Genomic DNA, 23,134 nt, shown 5'->3' on the forward strand with positions numbered 1-23,134 from the left:
GCTCGAGATTCGGACAGATCGGGAAAGGGGTTTGGTAGACCTTTCGCAAGCGGAGATGGGAAGCGAAGACTTTCCGCGGGTGATGAAACGTTCCCGACTGGGGGCGGGGGAAGACTAATTTTCCGGCCACTGAAAAGCCGCCCCGTCGGTGACTAATTGTATGCAATTGGAAACTAATTCGCTGGAACTGGCCTCGGTGCGATTGGATGGAAATTGCATTCGAATGGAACCCCTTACGGGAGAACGGGTTGTGAACGGTGAGCGATCGGACCAGTGGGTCGATTTAATTAAAAAGCAATAAAGGGATGCCATAAATCAACGATCGTGCCAAAGATAAATCAAATCCGAGCAATAGCAATGCTGCTAAAGTGTAAATGTTACGGACAGGATTCTTTCGGGATCGTTTGACTTACGGAACGATCGTTTTAGGAACAGCTAATGCACTTTTACATCGATTGTGGGCGATTGAAAGAGGTAATGGAATGCTCTTGGTCGATGCTTGAAGGATGGTTAATGTCAAATTTGACACGTACAATCTTCAAATTACGATCCGTAAAATTCTGGTGATTCTGCGTAACCTGATTTTTTCGCCACATCTTCGATTTTACTTAAAAACGCACATAAATCACCGGCGTGTAATGCTAAAAGCTGCGCACTTCACTCCAATTGCAGGACGTTTTCTTTGTGGTGAATGTTTTCCATCATAAGGATGATGGTTTGAATGTTTTAGTTTGCCTAATTGAGTTCCCTCTCGAGATTCATGTTGTTATGGGAATCTTATTGTACCAGTTTTTCTCGAAATGAAATCTGCTTATCGCAGAATAATTGAAAATGAGCAAAATTTTGGGATCTAGTGATCAATTTGGTTATATTTCAATTCTCTCATTACACGGAAGAAAATCCAAGTTTAAAATTCTACGTCCAAAAGGTCTAACTAGGCGATTTGTGAAAAAGTAGTATCACTGCTAAATGGAAGTTTTTGTCGAATATATTTTATGAAATTAAATAGCACAATGCTATTTTAAGTGTAGGACCCCCATGTAGAAGTTTTAGCGTATTTTTAAAGTTGTCAAATCCCCACGGCTTCAAGACGTGTATAATCATAGGTTAAATAGTGGAAATCGTATAGTTTAAGTTATATCGCTGCAGTTGCAGCGCAACGGAATTATTTGGGCATGTATTTTTGTACTTCTACATGGCATTAGCCGTGTGGTTTTAGCCCGATCGACGGCCATTTTCTGCTCCAAGGAAGCCTCAGAAAAAAATCTAGAAAAGGCTTCCAACCGCAAGACGAACAAACCCCTTAGAACGGGGAACGTGCGTTCTGCGTTCGACGATAAAAAATGTTCGATACAGGCTCACGCCATTTCTGAAAATCGAACCCTCCCGAGGGTGAATGTAATAAAGTGAAATAAATAAATAACCAATTTCCCCCCAACGCGAACGAAACAACGGGGAAAGCACAGAGCAAGAAAGGCAAAGACGAATAAGAGCGGAATAAGAGTTACCATCGTGGTGTTTGTGGGTTTCTAACGAAGCTACAATCCAAAGTAGGCGTTCCCAAGGGTCGGACCAATCCGGAGGGTTTCGGATGGAAAAAAGGGAACATAAGAATGTGTGCGTGTTTGCTTGAGGGGTTGCATTTGCATCCTTTTTTCTTTGCAGTTGGTTCGTCGTCGTGCAGAAGAAGTGCACTTTTCGTTGGATCCACAGTTGGCTTTGGACGGTTTGCGCTGCGAATGAAACGCATCAGTCGACACGCAAACGGCACGCAAACACATTCACCGCTTGGTGGAGCTACCTGCGTACACACACACACACAGTTTAGACCTAAGCCGTCCCGGAGGACGAGTGGGGGACACCGGGCAAGGGGTTGGTCGTTTCTTCAAAGCCTTCGACGAACATTCGACGTCTGTGTCCGCGTGTTTCCGTCGACGCGGATGTTCTCTCTCCGACCGCAACTCGCGTCGGTGGTGGTTTTAACGTGAACGGGAGCGAAGAAAACCAGCTTCATAATAGTAAAACAAACAAAAAAACCAATCACTCCAAACCACCCTCTCTCGCTCTGGCGGCCAGTTTTTCGCGGTGATTTGCACACGCGAGCCCCTCGGCGCAGTGCCATTGTGTTTGTGGACCCACCAACCGGCTGACGGACGGGGAGAGCAAAAGCGAACCAAAACGAAAAGAAAAGGAAACCAAACAACCATAAACAAGAGAAACGACGACACGGGCGTGCAAAGTGCAACGGAACCACACGTCCACCAGGCGAAAACGGAAAAGGGCAGTTGAGAAGCGATTTGTTCCGTGGCTGGACGTGAAAAAGAAGTCGCGTGAAGTCGTAACCGGGACGAAAACCGAGCGCCATTGGAAAACGGTGCAATTTTTAGTGAGACTGATCAGTGTTTTGGGGGTGGAAATTGATTGTATTAATTCAACATGAATCAAGCTGCTTTCCAAATAATTGGAAACACATCGGAAAAACCATCGGTGGAGTGAATTGTACGTCCAAACCGTAGTGAAAAATTGTGCTATTTTTGTAGCTCGACTAACCCATACCACTTTTATGATAGGCATTGTGAGTTAAAAATGTGCCCCCGTTGTGTTAAAACCATGGATTAAAATTAAATGCCAACCAAGTGATACCGTAACGCCAATTGAAGTGAATTAGTTTAGGCGAAGTGCAAACGTTAACGAAGACGCACAGAAGTGTTAAAATCCTACCGCAAACGACAAACAAAAAAATACACACTACCCGATTGAGGATAAATTCTCGGAAGGGTGAAAAACCCGGGAGCTCGTTCTGCACAAGGCGACGAAAAGTTCTCACCCCATTTCGCTCAACCTACACGACGGATCATCATGACGGATCTCATCGATTTGCGAATGCATCAGCACATTGCACACGAAATCTACCGGCAGCAAATGTTGCAGCGGATACCAGGTAAGAGGAAACAAAACGAGGTCCAAAATTAAATGAATGCTTGGAATGCTGCAAATTAGGGGTGCCTGGAATGAATGGCGGGGGCAACGGGAAGACACAAAACCAACAAACCGGCAGCCGCATGGAATATCCTTGCCGCACGAAATGTAAGTCCCCGCACGGCATCGGAAGGAACACGGTATGGCTGACGAGCGTTTGACAGATGCGTTCGTCTGACAAATGATGGCCGCCTCCCTGCTGCGGTCGAGGGAACTGGGAAACAGAGGGCATTCGATTCGAGGGTGATGCACCGAAATATTCGGGAAACAGGACGATTCATTCCCGGGGCGCATCATTATCGGGCCCCGATGGGAGCATTTGAGGTTGGAAACATTTGGAAAATTTGTTACCCAGCCTAACAACCTTCCCTTATGCGCACACCACAAGGGCCGTCGCTGTTTCGATCGCTTAACGGCTGTGTTTGTTTTACAAAATTAGTCCCAAAAACCACTGAACCATTCATCTGTTGCTGGCTGATGTCGATCACGCCGATGGTGAGCATGATGAGTCCTTTTTTCCCCATTCGACAAGGATCCTTAGCGTGGAACATATCGCTCGACCTGTTGTTTTAGTGTTCTTCTCCGGAAAATGATTAATGATATCCGTGGCGTTCAGCGTGAGCAGAAGGTTGAACTTTTGCTCCGGTGAGTAGAGGAAAAGGAAGGATATCCAATAGTACCTACGCCTCACTTGGGGGATTAATTAATTCCACGCAAGACAATCCGTCAAATTGACTTTTCCGAAACTCTCCCGATCGATCTCGATCTCGATCTAGACGTCACCCCGTTGACAGGCGAAGATGATCCTGCGAAACAACGGGGCACGGTTTTTCCCCGATGCGGGTGAGGAACTCATGTAGCTCTCACTTTAATAAATCATTGGATTAGCATTAAAAAATGTAAGGGCCAAAGATAACGTCATGTATGTCGCCACAGGAGAAAGTCCTGTGGAGATTAATACATTCCTCATGAAAATTTTTAGTAAATGAGTGATTTTGAAACATCTTCTTTGTCTATGCTTTACTTAGAAAAAAAAATCGCGAAACTTCTATTACTTCAAACGATAAATTAAGTCGTACTTTACCCATTTTTGGTAGAAGATAGATGACTAAATGTGATTTGAAACTGAATAGAAAGTGCTTGCCAAAACTTATTTATTTTCTGTTATTTTCATTTTCAACTGTCAAATGTGGTCAACTGTAACCTATTCTTGTTCAATTGGTGTAGTTGGAGTGAATTTTGAAAAAAAGATGTTTATTTAGGACCACCTTTCTCAAACTCTATTCTTTAAAACTTTTGTCGATACCTTTTTTCATCAAAGTAATTGAACACTTTTATTAACCTTAATAAAAAGAGCAACATCCTTGACTGAAGGTAGAACTATTACGCTTACATCAAAATATTACATAGACATTTTTTAAAAGTTGTAAAGGTTATTATATAAGAAAATATGTTGGTACACCAATGTAAAATGTTCACATAAACTCAAGCAATAAACAATTGCAGTAAAATGAGTATACGTATATACAGAAACAGTTCGACAGAGAGCATGCAATCAAAATAATCACACACAGTTCCGTTTATCTTTTTTCATTACTTTGCATCATACTCTCATTAATTTGTTAATCGAATCATATTTGCATTTTCTCTAGAAGTACTTGCATATTGATAACATCGTAATCCAAAATAATCATCCCACTAGCATAATAAAGTTGAGATAAACCTTTATTAATCTGAGCTTCAACTACAAAAAAAAACAACATACACACTCTCTTCATCACGAGGGATTCTAAATAAATCATAAAATGTAAAATGTGCGAAAACCGAGCAAGAAAAATAAAATGGAATGCACAAGAAATGTTCATCCGCGACGCTCAACCTTTCCTTTCGCCGACCGGGGTGGTCGTAGATGCTAAATAATTACTCCACGCGATGTCGATAAGACGCAGGCCGCACGCACGCGGGTCTTAAGCTTTGCACTAACTATCGCCCGGCAACGGGAAGAAAGCGTTCAGCGCAAAAACAACAAGCAAAACCCGCTGAGAAAATGGCACAATCTCTTCGGGGAACCAGGCGCCTAGCCCTATCACCGCAAATGTCGCCCGCGATGATGAGACCCTAGAGCGTGCGCGCGCACGATGTGGTGGTCGTAAATTAACAACTTCACTACGACCCATCAACACATTTAATCACATTTCGAGCGTTGTCATCACTCATAGCTGCACCGATGGCCATCATTCAGCTTGACTGCTTTGGGAGGACACGTTCATCGTTTGCGTGAGTGAAAGCATCCAACTTTGTCATCTCCAACCTCATCAGAAACATTGTTTCCTTCCCGCCATATCTAGCCCGTGGTGTTGGTCAATATTTGTCACGTTTGTTTGTGTTCTTCCCTTATTTTTTATGCCCTGCATTTAATGAAACAACCCATTCATTTACGATTTTGGAGCAATCTTTCACCAGGTTCAGTGTACGTTTTTCTATTTGATACTTCATAAACCTTGTTTTAGCACCTACTAACGTCGCGTGAACGATGGCTTCTTCGTCCCTTAGGTTCAAGACTTGAAGTAAACATAAGAAAAAAAAAACAGATTAAACAGACTATCGTTTTCATTTTTCCATTCACCAACTCCGCAACCCGCTCACTTTAAAAAACATACTTCTTTTTCGTTGGTGAACGTTTGGGAAAGGAAAAAAAGGTGTGCAAGTCGTGTCACGCAAGTCGTGACATCGGACCTCCGGATGTGGATCATAAACGTCATAACCGTCGCCAACGTCGTTACGGAGCTTCAGGACCACCGTAGTCGTTGCCGGTTGACGATGATGATGATGATGCCGACGACGACGATGATGAACGGTCTTTCGCGAAATGGTTCCATTCGTTGTTTTTTACTGTTTTATTCCCTCAATTACACTATCCGCCACTCTGCAGGTCCGAAGCACGAAATTGTGTTTCAGAAATAGACAATCGCATTCGTTAGTAAGAAACAAAGTTAAAAGAATTGTGTTTGTAAATGTGTGAAACTAGTTTGCTAAGTAACTTTTATTTATTTTGAAAACTATCATGAATAAGAAAACGTATATTTTGAACATCTTGTATCTTTAAATATGGTTCCATATGTATGTCAGCAACTATCTTTCAATTTTTCACGTACATTGATTACCTATCAAGCTTAAAGGTAAATTTCAGAGATTTAGGTGGTTTTTCTTTTTTAAATTTTCATTGGTATATCTACAGTTGATACTTGTAAGTGTTTACCAAAGAAAGAAAATGCCAAATAAATACTTTGGAAGATCCTCCAAAATTGCAGGAAAAAGTGAATTGATTCAATGGCAACAGTAACTGTCGCAATTCTATATATTCTAGCAGCTTTTTTGATGTGTCTAAGCCATAAGGATTTTCCAAAACCGCAACAACCGAAATTATTCTAAAAATTAATGTAGTCAAGGAATCTCACGTTGTTAAATATTGTATGCAAAACTGCTCCATGCTAAAAAGTGATTCTCCATTTGCTAGGGTTTATTCTTGCTGGATCAAATGCTGAAGCAATTGAATTGATCATGCAACAGATCGTCTCTTTCGTAAATGATTTTTTCCTCTCCCAGAAAACCAAAATTGCATAGCGCCACCCGGCAAGATCGCTTCATTTTTCCTCCCCAACTCATTATCCACCACCCCTTCAAGATCTGGTATCACAAAGTTACTTTGTGTTGCAGCATTGCCCTTTGATGGGGCAGCTTTCGTACTGTGGTTTGCGAAAGAGATGACGGAGACATTTCGAAGGCTAACCAACGATGAAAAGAGTAAGACGGAGGCAAACAGGGAGAAAGAGAGCGCACTGCGATCGGGAAGATGTTGAACGCGGAGAAAAACAAACGATGATCTTAATCATCTCGGTCGTCTCCGTTGTCGTCGGAAAGCGTTGGGAGAACGATTTCGTTCCTTGGTGGAGCATTTTTTTCATGCTTCATACCACGCCGGATGGTAGACTCCCGATGGCCCGGCTGGTGGATGCTGATCTTGGAGCCTCCTTTTCCCAGGGCTCCATCCCGGACAAGGACACGACGAACCGCACCGTTTCGTTGTTCGGTCGATTAAAAAAAAGAACGAAAAAATTCTGCCGTCGCACAAATTGAAACAGAAACAAAAGAGAAAAACAGATCGCTATGTGGGCGAAGGAGAAGGAAGATAACGGCGTCCTCAACGGCGGTGGAATGTGGATATGAATGTTTGAAAAATCAGCGGCGCCAAAGCCTCACGACTTGTAACAAGAACGAATTAATGATATAATTTTTTCCTCTTCTCTCCGTCGCCATCGCCGTCCTTGTCTTTCTCTCCCTTTAAATGTTGTGGGTTTTCCGCCCGGTGGCCGGCGGGAGACGAATCTTTCCTCCCGCGTGACCCGGGGTATTCGGTTTTCCCTCCCGATCCTCATTCGACATCGTCAGCCACGGCGTCCCACCCGCGCGTCCAGCCCGTTGCCGGCGCTCGAAATAAATGACTATGAAATTTCCATTTTCACGGCTCATAATCCCTTTTCGATTTCGCCTGCGATGACCACAGCCGGTGGGGTGGAAGCAACGAGGTGGAAGTGCAAGCGACAAAGGGACGAACTAAGACAAAAAAACAAACCCCTGCAAGAAGGGAGAAACAAAAGGAAAGCGCAAGAAATAAACATCTAACGAACCTCATCTCTTCACTGACAGGCACTGACAAACTGGTTGAGCTTCTCATTTTCTTCCATCTCGTCCATCCGCCCCGGTTTGGGAATGCTTCCGCTCGTGTTTCCCCACTCACTCCCACTAGGGTTTGGAAATCAAAATCATCTCAGCTTCACCATTCTTTCCTATGATGTCTTGAAAACCCGGCTCTTTCTCTCGCATAAACTATTAGAAGTGACTGGCAAGACTAAAACGGCATCGGAGAAGCAAAATAGAAACAAAAAACTCCCGGACCAAATCGCACCGAAAGTGAAAAAAGAAATGAAAAATTATGCTTCAGCCTTCAACTGAACGAGCAACAATGAGCATCTCGAAGGGTATCGCATCAAACAACACAAGTGAAGGCAAAGCGCGAGAGCTAATCGAATTGAGCTAATTATCTTTATTTAATTTTCTAATCACCGTGCAAGACGCTCGAAAGTTCAATGGAAATGAATGAGAAATGAGATATCATGGTGGTGTTTTTACCACAGTAGAAAAATGGCAGAAAACGTATGACCAAAACTAGCTACAACCTTAAACACCTGTGAGAAAATTTCGTTCATTTAAAAATATGTTGCAACAATGGGACGGACAAATACATGGAAGAGATGGTAAACTAATCAAACTACTTTCTTCGGCATTTCAGATCCGTTTCCGACGATGCTGCCGGTTCCGGTTCCGCCGATGCATGCGATGGCCCTGCCACCCCGCTACTCGCTTCCGGGCGTCGAGCTGAAGCTGCAGAACAAGGAGCTGTGGCGCGATTTCCACAAGATCGGCACCGAAATGATCATCACTAAAAGTGGAAGGTAGGTGAAAAGAAGATGCTGATGGATTTAAAGGACTAGACCAAGGTGGATGATTTAAAAATATGTCTTGCTTGTATATACATTTTTCAGATAAAAATTTCGTTCACAACATTATTCATTTGTTTGAGTTCTTCTATTTCTTTCTTCTACCATTCTGTCTTCACATTGAGTCTGCTTCATGTTGCCAACATTAAATCCAAGAGAAGCTTGTGTTATTGTAGTCTAACCTTTCACCCCTTTTTACAAGTTTGACGCGTTAAAAGCTTTCCATTGAATCCATTTTTCCTCCCTACTCTGGCGACGAAGAAAAGTCCGTCTTGCGAAAACATGCCTTTTGGGCATGCGTAAACAACACACCGGGGAACCGAATTGTTGCCGGAAGTATCCTGGCGCCATCTGTGTTTGCCTACGATGGCATCCTTATTCGAGGGACTACTTTGCACAAACTACCTCCGCTTGGACAGGTTTTGCTTTCGCGCGTTTCTCATGGCGTCCAAAATGGCGCCTTCAGGTACTGTTTGTTCCGGAAACACGCCCGAAACGACCGTGAGAGGTGCGTTTTCATTTGTTTGTGCCAGTGTCGTATGTCCGTGCGCATCTTTGTCCTTCACCTCAAATAGTGGCCCAATGGATGCTGGTTGGCACGGACGGAAGTGGGAAAGACTTCGGTCCACCGTCGCCCGTCCAGAGAAGAAGCTTTGGCTCAAGTTTATTTGCAAAGGATGCGAGGTTTGTTTTTGTTTTGTTTCCCAAATCACTTGAATGCGGTGGGAACCAGCGACGGGTTTGAGCCGAAGGACCAAAAGTCGCCAAGTTTGAGGTGGGCATATACTCGGTTGATATTGTTTGTGCCCGATGTAAATGGAAAAGTCAAAAAGTTTGCCTGGAAAAACACGTCAAGTCAGACTGGTCAGGTCGATAAGTGCCTCGAGGTTTTACAAGATTTCCTGTATGTTGAGGACGAAAACAATAAAAAGGAAGAAGAAAACTACACAGCACTTGGCTTTGAAAGCTCCAAAATGTTATTTTGGGAATTTTCGTACTTCACATGGAGAATAAAAACTTCATTTTAGCATTAAGAATATCTTGTGTTAGAAATTCGGAATTATCGAGAACAATCAAAAGGAAATAAAATACATCCAAAGGGGTAAATAAAAAGGATACTATCAAAATGTTTGACTTATTATTTTTGTAAACGTTTTGAGCGAAACCCATCAATTATTGAATCATCTACGTGAACGTTTGAGATAAACAAATGGTAGATTTTTAAGTAATTTACCGTCTTAAATGATTAGCGAGAGGGAAAATATCGCGACAAAAAAAAATATTTTATTAATAGTTTTTGACTTGAGTGATACATAATAGCAGTACACGGTATTTAAACATTAGTTAATTCTAAGAAAAAACCCAAGAAAATAAGCTATGAATATTGACTGGCTATTAACAAGTCTATGTATAATGTTATGAACCGGCAAATGAGGAACCAAAACCTGAAAACAAATAACTCGACTAGTGGGAAGCGCTTTTTCCTCTCAAAGATACAGTACATGATAATACAAGACGCCACCATAGCATGTAATTAGAGAGAAAAGCTTTAATTGTATTGGAAAAAGTGCATTCCACACCATCCATCATTTGGAACCACTACCGATCGTCATCAACAGCCGTTGCGTTAAATCACGGACCTAAATACCAAACGGGACTGCTCGGTTTCTACTTTGTCCAACTGTTGGCCAGAGCGAGCCTTGCCTCGTCTGGGTGAGATGGTCCGAAATAAGCCACTAATCAAATCCCAAACATCCCGCTGGGTGTCCCTACCTAAGCTTCCCCATCCGCCAGATTCGATCCCGAACCCGTACCACCGTGTACCGTGTGGCGATGTGTGATGAGATTATTTATATCCTGAAAACCTATAATTAGCCGGAAGAAATATTTCCATTTATAATGCGCTACATTAAATATTGTGATAGTCCCGACGAGATACAAATAGGGGTTCACATTTATATTCGCCCCTAGTCGGGCGCCAGTGAGGCAGTGTGCTTGGTCGGCAAAGGGGTGGAAGGGGGCCAAAAGGAGGCAAAGGAGGGTGGTGGTTGGTTTCTTTTTGTTGTTTCAGAGAAACTGGATCACACTCAAACATGCGACCCGCTGAAGCAAGTGTAAAGCTTATCACACGTTTTGCGCTCCTGAAACTTATCCGTGGCAAGGCGTTTCGTGCGCTCAGACGCTAGACACTCTCCAGCGTGTCGGTGTCGGTCGCAGCCAACGGGGTTTGTGTTTTAGGAGCCGAGTGAACCGGGCGGGAGGGTTGTAAAATGTGTATTTGGTCGTCAAAAATGAATGATAGACGGTGCACGGGCATACATGACGCCCCGGCGACCCGTAAAACACTTGACGCGCTGGCTCGGCCCCGGCGGCGTTTGGCCTGGGAAAGCGGGCGCGTGATGACGCGAACCAACCCCCGGCCACGCAATCTCCCGTTGCCCCGCGTCTGTCTGAGTGAGCGACCGCATGCTGGTCCTGGCGCCCGAATATTTCACCCTTGCGACGAGGGGCGCCGGGCGAGAAAACTGAGCCAAACCGTTGGACAGCATCGGCAAAAGGTCGACAGCGACAAGGCCGTACCGTTTGGCGGGTTGTTAGTTTCGGATGTTTTTCGTTACTTTTTTTCCCTGTCCTTTCGGGAACGTACCAACGTGGACGATCGCCAACACGATGATGGACGGGTTCGAAGTCAAGCAAAAGCCACAAGTGTGCTCGTAATAAACATAACGGATGGGAAGGATTTTCGGTTTTCTACCAATCCGGCGATCCTTTCCCGACACAACCTGTATCCTGTGACAGGATCGTAGACCAATTCTAACGCAAGTGCAACGGATCTACTGGAGGAGTAGAAAAACATTGACATAAAAAAAACGTGTCACACGCAAAACCCATAACCATTAGAAACGAACAACAATTGATCGCTCCCGTTCGATCCTTTCCGTGGCAGGATAAAACCCTCAAGATGTGGTACAAACTGGCGTTAACGGACGGGTTTGGATGGGATGGGAACCCTCGGTCGAACGACATCCGACAAGCGGATCGTTTGACGTAAGGGAAAGGATCTCCGGCAACAGTTGTCAGTTAGCGTTCAACATGACGAGCGGAGACGATCAAGTGGGTGACAGTTTTCACGGCGCGTTGAAAGCATCCGTCACCATGAAACAGGTTGTCCCGATTGCGGTCGCTTGCGAGATCGAAACCGTTAGATAGAGGATGCGAAAGGAATTGTAAAACAAAATACGGTATACAAGGGTTGTTGCATCTTTACACATTTGGTGTTATTTTCGTTCCAGCGTGTGTTTTTTAAGGATCTTACTTCCAACTGTTTCAAAACGCATTTGCTAGCTAATTAATAACGCCGGAATGGTTGCAACAGCTGCTTGAGTACTTGAGAAACACTAAATATGCAGCATTTAAGACAACACATAAACAGGTGTAGAAGATATTGAAGTTCAAGTGAACGAGTTGAAGAGAGCTGCTTTAAAATGTGACTAATATTTCATGAAGCATAAAATTAAACACTTTATTTTAAGATTTTGATTTTTTGTTGGTCAATCTTAATTTTCCTTAAATAGTCATTATTTTCTTCAATTTTTGGGTATGACAATACTGTGAACTCTTTGAATGTTTTCTAACCCAAAAAGCATTCAAAAATGATTTAACTCATTTTTAACTTGAGTACGTACCCAAAATCTGTTCAATTTGATTTGTTTAGGTTGTATTATCATGCAAGATGAAACATAAATTCTAAGGGAAGCCACATCTAAGAGATAGAAGTTAACATTTCAAGCACTTGCTAAATGATTTATGTTTTTCGTTTCATGTAAACATCAAATAAAATTACAATCTAATGAATAGACCCTATTATTCTAGGTTCGTGCGTGGTAGTCATAATGTTGTAATTGCGCGACTGTCATTGTATCGCTTCTGTGTCCGAAGCAACATCGTGTGGTGAAGCAATATATTGGCCACTGTAAATCAATTCACTTTTCGCACGCCATACGCCCTCATAAAATGGTTTCTTGTGCCATAGGTCTTTCTTGCATGATTAAATTATCTTTTATTAGTCAATACGATGCGATATCTAGATTAGTTGCATCTATTTTAATAGCTTACTTCATGCTACGTCTAATTTGAACGATGGCAAGGGTTGTCGTGATTGTTTAGAAACAAAGCCAGTGGGAATGCACGAAACTAATAGTTCTCGTCGTCCGTATAATTTGCCCCGGTTGTACCATCATCACTCTTCGGCTAACAAGACGGTTCAAATTGAAAAGTGAGAAAGCAAGAAGCCAGACATCAATAATGAGCCTTGCGCCACGGACTAGACCTGCAGAAAACAAAACGATCCACGAGAAACAAAGCAAACGTGGGAAGGCGGGAAGAACGTAAGATAAGAAAAAAAAACAACCCGTGAAAAGCGTTCTAGCCTTCACAGCGAGCAGGCGTCCCCTGGCGTGCCCCGGCGTAATACGTATAATCAAACGCACAGCGAACGCAAATACCGTGTGATAAATGTGGCGCAGGGCATTTTTCACGTAATAAAATTATACGCACCCGAAATTCTTTCCTTCTTCTCCAACTGGAGGGCAGTTGGAGGGATAGGGAGAGGTTGGGATCCAAGGGCCCAGGAGACGGTGGAGTCATAAATTCGTTCCCAGCGCCGGACGATCCTACCGGAAACCGTTAAATCCGAACCGATGGGTTTCCCTCCCCCGAGATCGGTTTGTGGATTTTTCGTCCGGCATCGATTGTGGCGACCTCTTCTCAATGGGGGGAAACGGCGGGTGTTTTTTCTTCGCCTTTCTTTCTTTCCAACGCAGCCTCCCGGATCGGGGCACGAATCGAACATTTCGGGACCCTTTTGGTGCGCTTTGTTTTAGTTGATTTTTGGTCCGGTTTTACAGTCCAGCCTGGCCACTAGATTTTGTGGTTCCGACGCTAGATTTGATTTATGTGCCACAACCCAATCGGGCGAGACCACCTGATGGTGTGGTTGAGGGCGAGCGAAACACCCGAATGCTGAAGGGAAACAAAAAGAGACAGTGCCAGACACAGAACCCTGCTCTCGATAGGGGAGGGTTTCCACCTCGGGGTGAGCTTAATGAGCTGGTGGCAAACGTGTGGAAGACACACATACACACACACATACATGGTCGCATAAAAGCATATAAAACATAACCGGCTGCTCCACTCGAGCACTCCACTCTTGGGTTCTGCCCGCGGAAGAAAACCTTCCCCCTACGGGAAAGTGCCATTTCGTGGACGAGGGGAAGTACGAAACAGCAACCGCGACAGGCAACCCAGCCGGTGGAATGAAATAACGAGCTACGGGTGTCCGTCTTCTGAATGAAACCATCCTTCCCGTGGCCCCCAGGGTGGCCCCGCAGGATCGCTGGGGGGTAAAAACGGAGGGGAAGATGAAAAGCGATAAATATCAATGAAGTGAAGAGAAAACGAAGAAATATAAAATGTTATTACCATGTTGGCGCCTCCCGGGCGAGCCTCGTGCAGAACGGGACCGACCGGGGTGGAGACGGCTCCACGTTCGAGCTGTTCATCACACGACTCACGAGACTTGGCGCGAGAGACAACGAGCAAGTGTGTGTGTGTGTGTTTTTGATGTAGCAGTGAGCGAGAAGACGAGGGGGGAAACCCACGGAGGGCCGCCCCCGGGGGCAGTGGTGGAATGTGTTTTTAATTTTTCAATTTTCAGAATTACCTGCTTCGCTACCCCTCTCCGAGGTGTGCCATCGAGAACCGAACCCGGGTTCGTCGCTTGCCGGTCGCCCGAGCGAAGTCTTTCGTATTTTCGGCAGCGGAACCTTGCTGCGCAGACCTTGCTGGTACGCGCGTTCTCGTGCCGCGTATTCGCCACCATCCGTCCACCTTCTCACCTCATCACTAAACACTCACACGCACACACACACACTCTCTCAGTTGATAATTATCCGCCCGAAATAATAGTTGATTGTCAAAAGAAGAGGAGATCGATGTGATCGCGGAGGTGGGTTGAAGGACGACAATCGGTGCATGTGTTTGCTTTGTGCCGTGATGATGGGCGCCCTTGTCCCCGCACCGCACCCCCTCCGCCCAGCGCCATAATCACCAACCGGCCACCCGCAGCCACCGCTTTCCTTCGGTTCCCCCTATAAGGCAAGAAAATCATTCAAAAAATCCCCTTAACAAGCAGAGGCAGCGCAGAGAGAAAAACAAAACCAAATCAAAAAAACAAAAATACCGTCTGAAAACTAGCTTGTTAGTGATCAGCGAGAAAATACGATTTTACGCACCTACGGAAAACAAGCCCCACACACACACACACACACACACACGCACACATACACAACCCAGTTCGATCGAGAGCAGCATCCAGCGGGTTTGTAGAACTGGAAAACAAAATATCCAATAATTTCGCCTGATTTGCCTCGATCATCGGGTTGTTAAAGGGTTGTTGTAGTTTTCTCCTCTCACCCTCTCCTTTCTCGTTCGTCCGGCCTCGTTGGGGGAAAAGAATGCGCCCCTGGTGGTGGTGATTTTCGGTACCCTTCGGTTGGATCTCGGCCACAGAAAACCGAGGAACCACAAGACACCGGCGCTGGTCGGGCGAATTTTCCACAACCACCCCGCGGGGAACGCGCAGTACGACGCAATCGGAGCAGTTAACTTTAATACCTACGGAGCCGTCTGATTGATTGAATTGATTGTTCTCGCTCGGACGGACAGTTTCGGCAGTTTTTGTTTCTCGATGATATTTTGCTGTTGTTTGGTTGTTTTTCTTTTTCATTCAACGTCGGCTGGCCTCGATTGCCTCGACGCCCCCGACACGAGGGAGAGAATTTTCCTCCCCCCTCCCTTTGTCGACCCAACTCCCAGCACGAGGTGATCGTTTGATTGTTTGTTTGTTGGCATTTCTCTCCGGACGCGTTTGGCGCTTCGGATCAGGTGCTCACGGCCCGCGCTGAAGGCGAAAAGTGAGGGTGGAAAACTGGCACCACCCGGACTTGAAAACTCGGCGCAATCGGAACGAGCAACCCCCGGGTTTCGCGGGGGGATGGCTGGGTTTTGGCAGGAAAGTCCAAAGGTAAACAGACAATTATTTACTTCTAACCAAATCATCACCGGTAATTGTAATTCGAACGTGTTGATTGTATGTAATTTTCCACACTTGCTAATGAGCGGCAATTATATCTTCGAAATAATGGGGTGGGGCAAAGGGAAACCAGTAAAACGTACACACAAACAGAATCACAGAATGTCGAAATGCCCGAAAATTCTCACCCATGAGCCCGCGATGCGCTGCATTCGTTCGCTGCGCGATCTCCCGGGTTGAATCCGGAAAGTAGATCCAAAACTCTTTTCCTCCAAATGGTGGGGTGAAAATTGCTTCGTTTCGTGATGATTACCATTGTGCTGTTATTGTATCGATTGTGTGTATATTGTTGATTGAAATCAGGCATTGATAGCATTTATCTTTTGTTCGAAACGAAGAAGAATATTAACCAAGATTTCCATTTCAGGAATCGGGATCTGTTTTCGAGGAAATGTACTAAAATTACACACAATTAATTAGGATTGTTGAACAATACAAATTTTGTAAAATTACTAGAGAACGAAATATGATTAAAAGAATATAAAAAAGTAATCAATACATCAATATGATTGAAATGAACAAAACTCAGTAAAGAGGAAATTGTTACCTAAATCAAAATACCCGATTGACGATAGGTCTTAATTATAAATCATCTGACACATTTTCAAGATTTCAATAATTTTATTTAGTGCGTATTTGTGAGTACTTTATTTGAATAAAAATCGTATCAAATAGATCTGGTGAAACTAAACATAAGTGGTTCTATACTGATATCCTTTGGTAAAAATCGTTTCTGCACTGAGTTTTCACGACAGATGATATAAGCTACCATGTTATCTCAAAGGGCCACCCCAGAGCATCCACTCCGTCTCCCATATTCTGCAGAAGGTGGCATTACGATTGAAAAAATTCCACTACCTACGGTGGCGAGTTGTTTCCAATTAGCAGAAAGCGCATTGCAACCAGCACGATTCTTCAAAAAAGGTCTGACGTAGCATTTCACTCCATCTAGCAGAAATCAGGCGCACCAGAAACCAAACGGATCGGATGGTTCCACAAGCAGAGCGGGAAAAAAATGGTCTAGCACGCTGATTGATTTTATATTGCATCGCTAATTTGCAGTACACACGGCAAATACATAATTCATGCTGCGGTATCGGCGTGCGAGCGCTTGCCCACTAGCACTTGTCTGACATATTAACTTGCCACTTTTGGCGCTCCCCTGGCTTGCGTGTGGTAGGTAGAGATTGATTTTTACGACCTCGGCATCAACCGCTAAATCAGGATCGCGGAGGATGCTTTAGATAACTATATTTCCTGGTTTTTGCCTGAGTAAATTTGTGAATTGTTAGAGGACGCAGAATTTACGCTCTTCAATACTTTAGCTGTTGAAACATTGATTGGACTTATTTGGACGATATTTTGAACTTCAGTCAGAAAATATACCTCAATCTTTAGCAACAAGCAACCACTGTGAAGAATCACTATAACGATCGCGTCAACTCGTTTCTCGGTGGCGCTTTTTATTTTTACCATTGTGTCTTATCCAGACTTGAACTTCGAGAAAAACACTTCCCATACGCCATACTTTACACGATGCTACTTTCCCGACAGGTTGAAAGCTTCTTGATCTTGCCGAGTACGATTAACTGACGTTTTAAATAGCGAGACGTGCTCCCTGGGACAAAAAAGCTGCCTCCAACTGTGTTCTTCATCCCAGGGGATGATTTTATGCAGCTCATAAATATTATCGCTACACAACGAAGGGCTTAAAAACTGCAGCACTTCATCAAAGGTTCGTGCGAGCACCGTTACTGATCGTAAAGGTTTTTTTTGTCTGCTGGAAACGGCTCAAATAATACAAAAACCGAGTCCCCTGAAACCGTACAGTGGTGCGAACATTCCTCACGCCTTTTTCGAGTGGCAAGCTTCCGATAATGTGGCAGGTGGGGAAATCCCCGGGAAAAAAGATTTTTTGCTCTGGAGTGTGTTTGATTTTCCTCTTTCCTTCGCGATCTTGATGGAAAAGATCTGATCTGAACTATCGATTGTGCAGCTTTCCTCACACTAGACTATTTGTAAAGCAACCCACTGTAGATGGTGTGGCAGGTTGACAAACAATCGGCAGAAAGCTCATGCGTGTTTGTGGCTTCACCAAAACTTATTTCAAATCCATCTCACTCCAACGAGGGTAGGTTTGGATTAGCTTTGCACTGAAGTTTACGGTTAGCGGATTCGGATCGAGTTTCGTTTTAAATAGGGGAATAAGAAACAGTTACCAAAAAAGCGTCAACTAAACGGACGCAGTGAGTCTTCCGTTTCGAGGGATATCGAATATCTAACACTCGGTTAAAGCCCAACTGGAGCTATCGAATAGCGACTCCATGCCGGAAGATGACGAAAGGAAGCAGACCGATGGGGTTTGTTTAATATTGATAGGGATTGGACAATGAATGAAAACCACGGGTTAAGTTTTTTAAAGATAAGTATTAGAAGTTTCCGAAGTAACATACTAACATTTGAATTAATATTGTTTTCATCATTCATGCCTCTTCTTTTGCCTCGAAAATATATTTTTTGCTCGGCCTAAGACTGAAACTATGTTTCGTACGAAATCGCTAAAGCAATTCCCTCTAGGGATTCCGCGGGTGGCTAGCATATTTCCGTCGCCACACGCGAAACCCCGAACGGTACGACAAACGTGAGGCAAAAACTAACAAACCTATTTGTTAGGCTGTATTATATGGTCCATCCAGCTATCAGCTTGTTATATCGCCGGGCGCCCGCAAGAGCAGCTTCTGCGTCCGTTTGCGGTTTGATTTATGCGCTCCAAGCATGGCGCCATGGTGCAATTTTATGGCGGTTTTCGGGGGAAGCCTCCGGTGGCCGCCGAGCCATGCGAAGCAACAGAACGAACACACGAAGGAACGAACGAACGAGCGAACGAACGAACGTATCCTCCAAGCAGTGAAGATTGCAAGCGAACGAACGAGGATACTCTGGACTTGGGATACAATATTTCTCTTGCATTTTCGGGGGAAGCTGCCTCTGATCAAACGTTTATGTTTCGCAAAGGGAAAATCGGGCGAAACCTCCCTACCTCGAGTTTCCTGCCGCCTTTATGCAAATAATGCAACGGGGCAAGGAAAGACGGCACAAATAACCAGCCCGGCCCGGTGAAGACATCTTCTCTCGGGCCACCTTCCCTGAAGGAGGTAAAGCAAAGCTCCAAATTGCAGAATGTCTTCCTTTCGGTGGCGCCCTTCAACCTCGTCGAAAGAGACATCGAGCTCGAGATCGAAATGGAAGAGCAAAGCTTCGTCCGACCAGCTGTACGCGAGAACGAAAGAACGAGTGAAGGAAAAAATGAAACATCGAATCTCCTTAACTGGCTTCTGGTTTGTTTTAAGCATCCCCTACGATTTCAGCTGTTGCGGAGGGGGTGGATTGATGCTGGGAGGTAACGAAGGGCACTCATTTCACTCACGCATGCCACCCCAAAAGCCTTCGTTTATTGTTTTTCTTCTTTTTACTTCTTGCCAAGCTGAGGAGAAAATTTGTGAAAACGTATCATTAAAATTGATTTGTAGCGATGAAATAATAATTTAGCAGAGCTGAAATTATACGGCTGCTCGCTCGATGGAAGGTCCCGCAGAATGGTGCCACTCCGATGGGCACTAGGGTGGCTGCAGGGGAGGCGGAAGAAGGACAAACCGCGGGGTGTTGGAGGAAGAGGCGAATAGCACCCCGTGAAAGACAATTGAACGGCGCGAGACAGTGCTTCGGGGGAGGGCGAGCGAAAGAAACGGGATGCTCGGACCAACGAGGATCTCGTTAAGTTTATGCCTCTGTTGGTTTTTCTCGTCATCCGATCGCGCTCGCGAAAACGAGCGAATTGACGCACCGCTTTTTTTGGCCAGCACACAACCGAAAAGAACTACCTGTTGGCCTTAAACACTCTTGACAGATCCAATATCGGAGAACGCAGAAGCGTACTCGTCCTTCGTTCGAAAGAGTGAGGAGTGACAATCAATCTGTGAGTGATCTCTGCAATGATTATCAAAAAAATCAATCAATTAGTACGATCGCTTCTTGACACCTTTTCCGGAAAAGTAAATAATTGTTTTACTTTTATGAAGACGTAAAAGTACTGCTGAGAGTATCTATTTTATCTTCTTATCCATTACTTTGTTTGATATGATCTTACGGTTATTCAACCTAACTTACTTAGACAATCACATAACAACAGCTAATAAGAATAGACTATAACAAACTGAAATGAATATGTCGAAAGGTTGATTAGCGGAAATGTATTCTATAATAACTCCTTTCTCGGAGTCTGTTTCAATTCAATTTTTCATCTCTCTTTGATAAACACCATACTTTTATACCTTGTTGACAGTGCTTTGATTCCTATAATTCCCTGTCTTTGTTTTCTCAACAATGTGTTTCCTAGTTCCAATCTTACCTAGTTCCGGTCCCCTCCAACAGCGTTCGTAATAATTATCTTTCACTATCCCAAACCAATGCTTAGGAACAGAGGTTTCACTTCCGCCCGGGTGCGTCCTATGAATTATGAGACCTGCCTAAAGTCCCTAAAATCGTTTCACCTCGCTTCTCTTCCTCGGCAGACGCATGTTTCCCTCGATGCGCCTAACGGTGGACGGCCTGGACGCGGACACAAATTACTGTGTGCTGCTCGAAATGATGCCCATTAGCGACTGCCGGTTCAAGTTCAGTGGCTCGCAGTGGGTACCGGCGGGCGGTGCCGAGCCGCAGAGTCCGCAGCGCTTCTGCCTGCACCCGGACAGTCCGGCCCTCGGCACGCACTGGGCCTCGCAGCCGATCGTCTTCAACAAGGTGAAGCTCACCAACAACACGCTCGACAACAACGGCCACGTAAGTTTGGATTGGTTCTTGGACCTGCCTTGGAGTCCGGCCGTAATTGGAACGAAGAACTATTCGGTTCTATGCCTTTTCCCCGCTCTCGGGGCTCTATCTGCCACTTTCAGGTCGTACTTACCAGCATGCACAAGTATCAGCCGCGCATCCACATCATCCGGACGTCGGATCCGTCGCAGATTCCTTGGGCCGCTCAGCAGGCGTTCGTGTTCCCGGAAACGGAGTTCGTTGCCGTTACGGCCTACCAGGTTAGTAGGCGATCGATCGATTCTTTCGAATTAAAGAAGAGCATTTCAGGCGTAGCATATAAGATATAAGAGATAGAAACGTTTTCGAACATCAACATCTAGTTTTGGACCAAACATTTCCAAAATTTGGATATTACTATTAAATTCCTCAAAATTTCGGTTGAACCAGATAACCGCTTGTAAGTTGAACAAAAAATGTGCCCCAACTAATGGAAATACCCTCACGGCAACATGGCTCCATTGGGCATACCAATCATTCGTTACGACTCCTATGCAAACCAACTGCTCCCAACCGCCGGACTCCGTCCGCTTCACCAAAGTACTGAATTTTCGATGGTCGCCGTCTGACAGAGGATTTACCATTTTTCGGCGGCACTTTTCCCTTTGACCACGCACACCGATTTGACGTCCGCTCGATGAGCCGATTTTGATCGATCCGTCGCGCCGATCACCGCGCCACCGGGTGATAAAAGGGGTCGGGAAATAAATAAGCCCAACCAAACAGAACATGATACCCCGCGCTGGCGACGGATTTGAGTCGGGGATCGATTGAGCTTTCGATGACGGACGGCCGGCTGTGTTTCGGGGTGCGGAGCTGTAGATCAAGTTTGGAGACAGAAACAGGATTGGGTTTGATTCCGATTCGCCTGCCGTCCGAGATAGGGTCGGATTGAAAGTGACTGATTGGTTGGTTGGTTGGATGCTGGGTTCGTTGTTTCTCGATCGCTAATGCATGGTAAAGATCTTAATTACGAGATCACCAACAAGGTAACAGCAGACAGTCTCTCTCATGAAGATGTGTAAGAAGTCAAAGAAGTGAGATCAAAGGATAAGGGTCTTATGTATTTCTGGTATGTAAGAAATGAGAAGTTACCCAAATATCGCGAGTTCTCTCAAGTTATTGAACAATCTAAGAATAAATGAACCTGTCTGGATTTAAACAAACGGTGCATAGACCTGAGCATTAGAATGTAGCTACTCTACTTTAACTTTTGTAAAATTTCGTGGTGGCTACAGTCATAGAATCTAGTAAAAAAGACAGAATACCAGCGCTAGGCGCCACACGTCGGATGCGCTTGACATGTAGTTTTTCTCACGGACATTGTCAAGATATTTCTTTTGACATTACCTTCCCTTTTCTTATTTCTCGTACGTCCTCGTACATTCTCTCCCCTCGTCACAGAACGATCGCATCACGAAGCTGAAGATCGATAACAACCCGTTCGCCAAAGGATTCCGCGAGACGGGCCAGTCGCGCTGCAAACGCAAGATGGGCTGTAATGCATCAACGTCATCGTCCTCTTCCTCTTCCTCGTCGTCGGGAGCTGGTGCGGGCGGAGGCGGCGGTGGAGGGGGAGGATCGGGTGACGGCGGTGTCGATGGCGGTGGACAGTTGACGGACGACGAGGATCAGCACGAGCTGATCGTCAAGCGGCCAAGATCAAACGGCTCACCATCGTCCGATTGTACCGTCCACGAGGGTGGACCTTCGCTGTATCCGGCCCGTCAGCTTCATCAGCCCGGCATGCGACACTTCCCAGCCTCGCCCGAGCTCCTGATGCGCCACTACAATCAGATGTTCAATCCGGGCTGGATGGACCTAATGCTGCCGTACTTCGCCCGCCATCCTCCGTACCATCCGGGACAACACGGAGCACATCATCCACCCGCACCGCCGCCTCATCACCATCACCATCCGCATCAACATCTGCTTCAGCACCACGCGCAACCGCCTGGAGCGTCCCCGTTCTTTGGACACCCCGGACACCTCCTGGCGGCTGGTGGTGGCGGTCCCATTCCTCCCGTACGCCCTCCGGTAGTGTCACCGGCCCACTCCAATTCCGAATCAACCGATCCCGATCGATCGTCTGCGTTCAGCGTGCGAACGCCTCAGACGAGCGGGAGTGACTTTGATCCGAGCGAGCGGACGCACGTGAACGTGGACAGCCCGGAAGGATCTCCCAGGTCGACGATACACAGACCCGCCGCTATCAGACCTACCGGCTCGAGTCCGGTATCGCCAAGTTCCCCGAGGGTTCTACAGGCGGAACCGCCGGGCCAAGCGGACCAACCCGGAGATCCGAGCGGCGATCCCGACAAGAAGATCAACTTCAGCATTGCTTCCATTCTGCTGCTTTAGCAGGGTGTCCAGTTACGGCTCGTCGAAACTCCTGTGAAACAAACTGTGCCTTAAAGTCGGGGGTTAAGAGAAACCTCTCCTTACTCGAAGCCAAACTCCTCCGCTTACCGTGCACTTGTAGAAGAATGTAAAGTAGTCCCTGATCCACGTTTTAGTTCCCTTTGGTGGTGCATTGTATAGCGACATTCGCTTGTGCCTTCGTGTGTGACGCACA

At 45.4% G+C, this 23,134-nt stretch overlaps 1 protein-coding gene across 1 annotated transcript; it reads left to right on the forward strand.

Moving 5' to 3' along the window:
* The first annotated feature begins 2,859 nt into the window (after window positions 1-2,859).
* On the forward strand, window positions 2,860-22,920 carry LOC131263675 (T-box transcription factor TBX6-like). Its single transcript, XM_058265912.1, has 5 exons — window positions 2,860-2,941; window positions 8,330-8,492; window positions 20,262-20,529; window positions 20,643-20,780; window positions 21,964-22,920. Exons 1-5 carry the CDS (start codon window positions 2,860-2,862, stop codon window positions 22,918-22,920), a joined length of 1,608 nt encoding a protein of 535 aa, XP_058121895.1.
* Window positions 22,921-23,134: the final 214 nt, after the last annotated feature.

This window comes from Anopheles coustani, chromosome 2 (genome assembly GCF_943734705.1).
Source record: "Anopheles coustani chromosome 2, idAnoCousDA_361_x.2, whole genome shotgun sequence".
Taxonomy (NCBI): Eukaryota; Metazoa; Arthropoda; class Insecta; order Diptera; family Culicidae; genus Anopheles; species Anopheles coustani.

Excerpts from the sequence above, each read along its gene's own strand:
- LOC131263675 (XM_058265912.1), top strand. The coding sequence starts at position 2,860 with ATGACGGATCTCATCGATTTGCGAATGCATCAGCACATTGCACACGAA. Across the intron at positions 20,530-20,642 it reads CGCTCGACAACAACGGCCAC|GTCGTACTTACCAGCATGCA; the intron begins GTAAGTTTGGAT and ends TGCCACTTTCAG. Across the intron at positions 20,781-21,963 it reads TTGCCGTTACGGCCTACCAG|AACGATCGCATCACGAAGCT; the intron begins GTTAGTAGGCGA and ends CCCTCGTCACAG.